The 9,581-nt window shown below is 53.0% G+C and overlaps 1 protein-coding gene across 1 annotated transcript; it reads left to right on the forward strand.

Moving 5' to 3' along the window:
- Nucleotides 1–574: 574 nt before the first annotated feature.
- Nucleotides 575–9,052, forward strand: LbrM_03_0970 (hypothetical protein; the record flags this gene model as incomplete). Its single annotated transcript, XM_001561637.1, has 1 exon — nucleotides 575–9,052. The coding sequence occupies one exon, from the start codon at nucleotides 575–577 to the stop codon at nucleotides 9,050–9,052; it is 8,478 nt and encodes a 2,825-aa protein (XP_001561687.1).
- Between the last annotated feature and the right edge of the window lie 529 nt (nucleotides 9,053–9,581).

Here is a 9,581-nt window from a genome sequence, read left to right on the forward strand (position 1 = left end):
GTGGTGGCCCCCTTCTTTCTTTCTTTCAGATGCCCTGCCGTGGTGGCCCCCTTCTTTATTTCTTTCAGATGCACTGCCGTGGTGGCCCCCTTCTTTCTTTTTTTCAGAGGCCTGCCGTGGTGGCCCCCTTTCTTTCTCTTTTCTCCGAGGCCTGCCGTGGTGGCCCCCTTCTTTATTTCTTTCAGATGCACTGCCGTGGTGGCCCCCTTCTTTCTCTTTTCTCCGAGGCCTGCCGTGGTGGCCCCCTTCTTTCTTTCTTTCAGATGCACTGCCGTGGTGGCCCCCTTCTTTCTTTCTTTCAGATGCCCTGCCGTGGTGGCCCCCTTCTTTCTTTCTTTCAGATGCACTGCCGTGGTGGCCCCCTTCTTTCTCTTTCTTTCAGAGGCCTGCCGTGGTGGCCCCCTTCTTTCTTTCTTTCAGATGCACTGCCGTGGTGGCCCCCTTCTTTCTTTTTTTCCGAGGCCTGCCGTGGCGGCCCCCTTCTTTCTTTCTTTCAGATGCACTGCCGTGGTGGCCCCCTTCTTTCTTTTTTTCCGAGGCCTGCCGTGGTGGCCCCCTTCTTTCTTTCTTTCAGATGCACTGCCGTGGTGGCCCCCTTCTTTCTTTCTTTCAGATGCACTGCCGTGGTGGCCCCCTTCTTTCTTTTTTTCAGAGGCCTGCCGGGGGGGCCCCCTTTTTTCTTTTTTTCAGATGCACTGCCGTGGTGGCCCCCTTCTTTTTTTTTTTCCAAGGCCTGCCGGGGGGGCCCCCTTCTTTTTTTTTTTCAAAGGCCTGCCGTGGTGGCCCCCTTCTTTCTTTTTTTCAGATGCACTGCCGTGGGGGCCCCCTTCTTTATTTTTTTCAGAGGCACTGCCGTGGTGGCCCCCTTCTTTCTCTTTTTTCCGAGGCCTGCCGTGGTGGCCCCCTTCTTTATTTTTTTCAGATGCACTGCCGTGGTGGCCCCCTTCTTTATTTTTTTCAGATGCACTGCCGTGGTGGCCCCCTTCTTTCTCTTTTTTCCGAGGCCTGCCGTGGTGGCCCCCTTCTTTATTTCTTTCAGATGCACTGCCGTGGTGGCCCCCTTCTTTCTCTTTTCTCCGAGGCCTGCCGTGGTGGCCCCCTTTCTTTCTTTTTTTCAGATGCACTGCCGTGGTGGCCCCCTTCTTTCTTTTCTTCAGATGCACTGCCGTGGTGGCCCCCTTCTTTATTTCTTTCAGATGCACTGCCGTGGTGGCCCCCTTCTTTCTCTTTTCTCCGAGGCCTGCCGTGGTGGCCCCCTTCTTTATTTCTTTCAGATGCACTGCCGTGGTGGCCCCCTTCTTTATTTCTTTCAGATGCACTGCCGTGGTGGCCCCCTTCTTTCTCTTTTCTCCGAGGCCTGCCGTGGTGGCCCCCTTCTTTATTTCTTTCAGATGCACTGCCGTGGTGGCCCCCTTCTTTCTCTTTTCTCCGAGGCCTGCCGTGGTGGCCCCCTTCTTTATTTCTTTCAGATGCACTGCCGTGGTGGCCCCCTTCTTTCTCTTTTCTCCGAGGCCTGCCGTGGTGGCCCCCTTCTTTATTTCTTTCAGATGCACTGCCGTGGTGGCCCCCTTCTTTCTCTTTTCTCCGAGGCCTGCCGTGGTGGCCCCCTTCTTTATTTCTTTCAGATGCACTGCCGTGGTGGCCCCCTTCTTTATTTCTTTCAGATGCACTGCCGTGGTGGCCCCCTTCTTTATTTTTTTCAGATGCACTGCCGTGGTGGCCCCCTTTCTTTCTTTTTTTTCAGAGGCCTGCCGTGGGGGCCCCCTTTTTTTTTTTTTTCAAATGCCCTGCCGGGGGGGCCCCCTTTTTTTTTTTTTTCAAATGCCCTGCCGGGGGGGCCCCCTTCTTTATTTTTTTCAGATGCACTGCCGTGGGGGCCCCCTTCTTTATTTTTTTCAGATGCACTGCCGTGGGGGCCCCCTTCTTTTTTTTTTTCAGATGCCCTGCCGTGGTGGCCCCCTTTCTTTATTTCTTTCAGATGCACTGCCGTGGTGGCCCCCTTCTTTATTTTTTTCAGATGCCCTGCCGTGGTGGCCCCCTTCTTTATTTCTTTCAGATGCACTGCCGTGGTGGCCCCCTTCTTTATTTTTTTCAGATGCCCTGCCGTGGTGGCCCCCTTCTTTATTTCTTTCAGATGCACTGCCGTGGTGGCCCCCTTCTTTATTTTTTTCAGATGCCCTGCCGTGGTGGCCCCCTTCTTTATTTCTTTCAGATGCACTGCCGTGGTGGCCCCCTTCTTTATTTTTTTCAGATGCCCTGCCGTGGTGGCCCCCTTCTTTATTTCTTTCAGATGCCCTGCCGTGGTGGCCCCCTTCTTTCTTTCTTTCAGATGCCCTGCCGTGGTGGCCCCCTTCTTTCTTTTTTTCAGATGCCTGCCGTGGTGGCCCCCTTTCTTTCTTTTTTTCAGAGGCCTGCCGTGGTGGCCCCCTTCTTTATTTCTTTCAGATGCACTGCCGTGGTGGCCCCCTTCTTTCTCTTTTTTCCGAGGCCTGCCGTGGTGGCCCCCTTCTTTATTTCTTTCAGATGCCCTGCCGTGGTGGCCCTCTTCTTTCTCTTTTCTCCGAGGCCTGCCGTGGTGGCCCCCTTCTTTATTTCTTTCAGATGCACTGCCGTGGTGGCCCCCTTCTTTATTTCTTTCAGAGGCACTGCCGTGGTGGCCCCCTTCTTTATTTCTTTCAGATGCACTGCCGTGGTGGCCCCCTTCTTTCTTTTTCTCCGAGGCCTGCCGTGGTGGCCCCCTTCTTTCTTTCTTTCAGATGCACTGCCGTGGTGGCCCCCTTTCTTTCTCTTTTCTCCGAGGCCTGCCGTGGTGGCCCCCTTCTTTCTTTCTTTCAGATGCCCTGCCGTGGTGGCCCCCTTCTTTCTTTTTTTCAGATGCACTGCCGTGGTGGCCCCCTTCTTTATTTCTTTCAGATGCACTGCCGTGGTGGCCCCCTTCTTTATTTTTTTCAGATGCACTGCCGTGGTGGCCCCCTTCTTTATTTCTTTCAGATGCACTGCCGTGGTGGCCCCCTTCTTTATTTTTTTCAGATGCACTGCCGTGGTGGCCCCCTTCTTTATTTCTTTCAGATGCACTGCCGTGGTGGCCCCCTTCTTTATTTCTTTCAGATGCACTGCCGTGGTGGCCCCCTTCTTTCTCTTTTCTCCGAGGCCTGCCGTGGTGGCCCCCTTCTTTATTTCTTTCAGATGCACTGCCGTGGTGGCCCCCTTCTTTATTTCTTTCAGATGCACTGCCGTGGTGGCCCCCTTCTTTATTTCTTTCAGATGCACTGCCGTGGTGGCCCCCTTCTTTATTTCTTTCAGATGCACTGCCGTGGTGGCCCCCTTCTTTATTTTTTTCAGATGCACTGCCGTGGTGGTCCCCTTCTTTATTTCTTTCAGATGCACTGCCGTGGTGGTCCCCTTCTTTATTTCTTTCAGATGCACTGCCGTGGTGGCCCCCTTCTTTATTTCTTTCAGATGCACTGCCGTGGTGGCCCCCTTCTTTCTTTTTTTCAGATGCCCTGCCGTGGTGGCCCCCTTTCTTTCTCTTTTTTCAGATGCCCTGCCGTGGTGGCCCCCTTTCTTTATTTCTTTCAGATGCACTGCCGTGGTGGCCCCCTTCTTTATTTCTTTCAGATGCACTGCCGTGGTGGCCCCCTTCTTTATTTTTTTCAGATGCACTGCCGTGGTGGCCCCCTTCTTTATTTTTTTCAGATGCACTGCCGTGGTGGCCCCCTTTCTTTATTTCTTTCAGATGCACTGCCGTGGTGGCCCCCTTCTTTATTTTTTTCAGATGCACTGCCGTGGGGGCCCCCTTCTTTCTTTTTCTTCAGATGCCCTGCCGTGGTGGCCCCCTTCTTTATTTTTTTCAGATGCCCTGCCGTGGTGGCCCCCTTCTTTATTTTTTTCAGATGCCCTGCCGTGGTGGCCCCCTTCTTTATTTCTTTCAGATGCCCTGCCGTGGTGGCCCCCTTCTTTATTTTTTTCAGATGCACTGCCGTGGTGGCCCCCTTCTTTATTTTTTTCAGAGGCACTGCCGTGGTGGCCCCCTTCTTTATTTTTTTCAGATGCACTGCCGTGGTGGCCCCCTTCTTTCTTTTTTTCAGATGCACTGCCGTGGTGGCCCCCTTCTTTATTTTTTTCAGAGCCCTGCCGTGGTGGCCCCCTTCTTTATTTTTTTCAGATGCACTGCCGTGGTGGCCCCCTTCTTTCTTTCTTTCAGATGCCCTGCCGTGGTGGCCCCCTTCTTTATTTCTTTCAGATGCCCTGCCGTGGTGGCCCCCTTTCTTTCTTTTTTTCAGAGGCCTGCCGTGGTGGCCCCCTTCTTTATTTCTTTCAGATGCACTGCCGTGGTGGCCCCCTTCTTTATTTCTTTCAGATGCCCTGCCGTGGTGGCCCCCTTCTTTATTTCTTTCAGATGCCCTGCCGTGGTGGCCCCCTTCTTTATTTCTTTCAGATGCACTGCCGTGGTGGCCCCCTTCTTTATTTCTTTCAGATGCACTGCCGTGGTGGCCCCCTTCTTTATTTCTTTCAGATGCACTGCCGTGGTGGCCCCCTTCTTTATTTCTTTCAGATGCACTGCCGTGGTGGCCCCCTTCTTTATTTCTTTCAGATGCACTGCCGTGGTGGCCCCCTTCTTTATTTTTTTCAGATGCCCTGCCGTGGTGGCCCCCTTCTTTATTTCTTTCAGATGCACTGCCGTGGAGGCCCCCTTCTTTCTTTTTTCTCCGAGGCCTGCCGTGGTGGCCCCCTTCTTTATTTCTTTCAGATGCACTGCCGTGGAGGCCCCCTTCTTTCTCTTTTCTCCGAGGCCTGCCGTGGTGGCCCCCTTCTTTATTTCTTTCAGATGCCCTGCCGTGGTGGCCCCCTTCTTTCTTTTCTTCAGATGCCTTGCCGTGGTGGCCCCCTTCTTTATTTCTTTCAGATGCACTGCCGTGGTGGCCCCCTTTCTTTCTCTTTTCTCCGAGGCGTGCCGTGGTGGTCCCCTTCTTTATTTCTTTCAGATGCACTGCCGTGGAGGCCCCCTTCTTTATTTCTTTCAGATGCACTGCCGTGGTGGCCCCCTTCTTTCTTTCTTTCAGATGCCCTGCCGTGGTGGCCCCCTTCTTTATTTCTTTCAGATGCACTGCCGTGGTGGCCCCCTTCTTTCTTTTCTTCAGTTGCACTGCCGTGGTGGCCCCCTTCTTTATTTCTTTCAGATGCCCTGCCGTGGTGGCCCCCTTCTTTATTTCTTTCAGATGCCCTGCCGTGGTGGCCCCCTTCTTTATTTCTTTCAGATGCACTGCCGTGGTGGCCCCCTTCTTTCTTTCTTTCAGATGCCCTGCCGTGGTGGCCCCCTTCTTTATTTCTTTCAGATGCACTGCCGTGGTGGCCCCCTTCTTTCTTTCTTTCAGATGCACTGCCGTGGTGGCCCCCTTTCTTTCTTTTCTTCAGATGCCCTGCCGTGGTGGCCCCCTTTCTTTCTCTTTTCTCCGAGGCCTGCCGTGGTGGCCCCCTTCTTTCTTTCTTTCAGATGCACTGCCGTGGTGGCCCCCTTCTTTATTTCTTTCAGATGCACTGCCGTGGTGGCCCCCTTCTTTCTCTTTTCTCCGAGGCCTGCCGTGGTGGCCCCCTTCTTTATTTCTTTCAGATGCACTGCCGTGGTGGCCCCCTTTCTTTCTCTTTTCTCCAAGGCCTGCCGTGGTGGCCCCCTTCTTTATTTCTTTCAGATGCACTGCCGTGGTGGCCCCCTTCTTTATCTTTTTTCCGAGCCCTGCCGTGGTGGCCCCCTTCTTTATTTCTTTCAAATGCACTGCCGTGGTGGCCCCCTTCTTTATTTCTTTCAGATGCACTGCCGTGGTGGCCCCCTTCTTTCTTTTTTTCAGAGGCCTGCCGTGGTGGCCCCCTTCTTTATTTCTTTCAGATGCACTGCCGTGGTGGCCCCCTTTCTTTTTTTTTTTTAAAAGGCCCGGCCGGGGGGGCCCCCTTTTTTTTTTTTTTCAAATGCCCTGCCGGGGGGGCCCCCTTTTTTTTTTTTTTCAGATGCACTGCCGGGGGGGCCCCCTTTTTTTTTTTTTTCAAATGCCCTGCCGGGGGGGCCCCCTTTTTTTTTTTTTTCAAATGCACTGCCGGGGGGGCCCCCTTTTTTTTTTTTTTCAGAGGCCCTGCCGGGGGGGCCCCCTTTTTTTTTTTTTTCAAATGCCCTGCCGTGGGGGGCCCCCTTTTTTTTTTTTTTCAAAAGGCCTGCCGGGGGGGCCCCCTTTTTTTTTTTTTTCAAAAGCCCTGCCGGGGGGGCCCCCTTTTTTTTTTTTTTCAAATGCACTGCCGGGGGGGCCCCCTTTTTTTTTTTTTTTCAAAGGCCCGCCGGGGGGGGCCCCCTTTTTTTTTTTTTCTAAGAAGCCGGCCGGGGGGGCCCCCTTTTTTTTTTTTTTTAAAAGGCCTGCCGGGGGGGCCCCCTTTTTTTTTTTTTTCAGAAGCACTGCCGGGGGGGCCCCCTTTTTTTTTTTTTTCAGATGCCCTGCCGGGGGGGCCCCCTTTCTTTCTTTTTTTTCCGAGGCCTGCCGGGGGGGCCCCCTTTCTTTATTTTTTTTCAGATGCACTGCCGTGGTGGCCCCCTTCTTTTTTTTTTTCAGATGCACTGCCGTGGTGGCCCCCTTCTTTATTTTTTTCAGATGCACTGCCGTGGTGGCCCCCTTCTTTCTTTCTTTCAGATGCCCTGCCGTGGTGGCCCCCTTCTTTCTTTCTTTCAGATGCACTGCCGTGGTGGCCCCCTTCTTTCTCTTTTCTCCGAGGCCTGCCGTGGTGGTCCCCTTCTTTATTTCTTTCAGATGCACTGCCGTGGTGGCCCCCTTTCTTTCTCTTTTCTCCGAGGCCTGCCGTGGTGGCCCCCTTCTTTATTTCTTTCAGATGCACTGCCGTGGTGGTCCCCTTCTTTCTTTCTTTCAGATGCACTGCCGTGGTGGCCCTCTTCTTTCTCTTTTCTCGGAGGCCTGCCGTGGTGGCCCCCTTCTTTATTTCTTTCAGATGCACTGCCGTGGTGGCCCCCTTCTTTCTTTCTTTCAGATGCCCTGCCGTGGTGGCCCCCTTCTTTATTTCTTTCAGATGCACTGCCGTGGTGGCCCCCTTCTTTCTTTCTTTCAGATGCACTGCCGTGGTGGCCCCCTTTCTTTCTCTTTTCTCCGAGGCCTGCCGTGGTGGCCCCCTTCTTTATTTCTTTCAGATGCACTGCCGTGGTGGCCCCCTTCTTTCTCTTTTCTCCGAGGCCTGCCGTGGTGGCCCCCTTCTTTCTTTTCTTCAGATGCACTGCCGTGGTGGTCCCCTTCTTTATTTCTTTCAGATGCACTGCCGTGGTGGCCCCCTTCTTTATTTCTTTCAGATGCACTGCCGTGGTGGCCCTCTTCTTTCTCTTTTCTCCAAGGCCTGCCGTGGTGGCCCCCTTCTTTATTTCTTTCAGATGCACTGCCGTGGTGGCCCCCTTCTTTCTCTTTTCTCCGAGGCCTGCCGTGGTGGCCCCCTTCTTTCTTTCTTTCAGATGCACTGCCGTGGTGGCCCCCTTCTTTATTTCTTTCAGATGCACTGCCGTGGTGGCCCCCTTCTTTCTCTTTTCTCCGAGGCCTGCCGTGGTGGCCCCCTTCTTTATTTCTTTCAGATGCACTGCCGTGGTGGCCCCCTTCTTTCTCTTTTCTCCAAGGCCTGCCGTGGTGGCCCCCTTCTTTCTTTCTTTCAGATGCACTGCCGTGGTGGCCCCCTTCTTTATTTTTTTCCGAGGCACTGCCGTGGTGGCCCCCTTCTTTCTTTTTTTCAGATGCACTGCCGTGGTGGCCCCCTTCTTTCTTTTTTTCCGAGGCACTGCCGTGGTGGCCCCCTTCTTTATTTCTTTCAGATGCACTGCCGTGGTGGCCCCCTTCTTTCTCTTTTCTCCGAGGCCTGCCGTGGTGGCCCCCTTCTTTATTTCTTTCAGATGCACTGCCGTGGTGGCCCCCTTCTTTATTTCTTTCAGATGCACTGCCGTGGTGGCCCCCTTCTTTTTTTTTCTCAGAGGCCTGCCGTGGTGGCCCCCTTCTTTATTTCTTTCAGATGCACTGCCGTGGTGGCCCTCTTCTTTATTTCTTTCAGATGCACTGCCGTGGTGGCCCCCTTCTTTATTTCTTTCAGATGCACTGCCGTGGTGGCCCCCTTCTTTCTTTCTTTCAGATGCACTGCCGTGGTGGCCCCCTTCTTTCTCTTTTCTCCGAGGCCTGCCGTGGTGGCCCCCTTCTTTATTTCTTTCAGATGCACTGCCGTGGTGGCCCTCTTCTTTATTTCTTTCAGATGCACTGCCGTGGTGGTCCCCTTCTTTATTTCTTTCAGATGCACTGCCGTGGTGGCCCTCTTCTTTCTCTTTTCTCGGAGGCCTGCCGTGGTGGCCCCCTTCTTTATTTCTTTCAGATGCACTGCCGTAGTGGCCCCCTTCTTTCTTTCTTTCAGATGCCCTGCCGTGGTGGCCCCCTTCTTTCTTTTCTTCAGATGCACTGCCGTGGTGGCCCCCTTCTTTATTTCTTTCAGATGCACTGCCGTGGTGGCCCCCTTCTTTATTTCTTTCAGATGCACTGCCGTGGTGGCCCCCTTCTTTCTCTTTTCTCCGAGGCCTGCCGTGGTGGCCCCCTTCTTTATTTCTTTCAGATGCACTGCCGTGGTGGCCCTCTTCTTTATTTCTTTCAGATGCACTGCCGTGGTGGCCCCCTTCTTTATTTCTTTCAGATGCACTGCCGTGGTGGCCCCCTTCTTTCTCTTTTCTCCGAGGCCTGCCGTGGTGGTCCCCTTCTTTATTTCTTTCAGATGCACTGCCGTGGTGGCCCCCTTTCTTTCTCTTTTCTCCGAGGCCTGCCGTGGTGGCCCCCTTCTTTATTTCTTTCAGATGCACTGCCGTGGTGGCCCCCTTCTTTTTTTTTTTCACATGCACTGCCGGGGGGGCCCCCTTTCTTTTTTTTTTTTCAAAGCCCTGCCGTGGTGGCCCCCTTTTTTTTTTTTTTCAAATGCCCTGCCGGGGGGGCCCCCTCTTTTTTTTTTTTCCAAGGCCTGCCGGGGGGGCCCCCTTTTTTTTTTTTTTTAAAAGCCCTGCCGGGGGGGGCCCCCTTTTTTTTTTTTTTTTAAAAGCCTGGCCGGGGGGGCCCCCTTTTTTTTTTTTTTTAAAAGCCTGGCCGGGGGGGCCCCCTTTTTTTTTTTTTTTAAAAAGCTGGGGGGGGGGGCCCCCTTTTTTTTTTTTTTTAAAAAGCTGGGGCGGGGGGCCCCCTTTTTTTTTTTTTTTAAAAAACCTGGGCGGGGGGGCCCCTTTTTTTTTTTTTTTTAAAGGGGGGGGGGGGGGGGCCCCCCTTTTTTTTTTTTTTTTAAAAGACCGTCGGGGGGGGGGCCCCCTTTTTTTTTTTTTTTAAAAAACACCGTGGGGGGGGGGCCCCCCTTTTTTTTTTTTTTTTTAAAAAAAGCCTGGGGGGGGGGCCCCCCCTTTTTTTTTTTTTTTTTAAAAAACACTGCGGGGGGGGCCCCCCCTTTTTTTTTTTTTTTAAAAAAACCCAGGGGGGGGGCCCCCCCTTTTTTTTTTTTTTAAAAAAACCCGCCGGGGGGCCCCCCCCCTTTTTTTTTTT

This window comes from Leishmania braziliensis, contig 80, assembly GCF_000002845.2.
Source record: "Leishmania braziliensis MHOM/BR/75/M2904 WGS CADA00000000 data, contig 80, whole genome shotgun sequence".
In the NCBI taxonomy this organism is placed as follows: domain Eukaryota; phylum Euglenozoa; class Kinetoplastea; order Trypanosomatida; family Trypanosomatidae; genus Leishmania; species Leishmania braziliensis.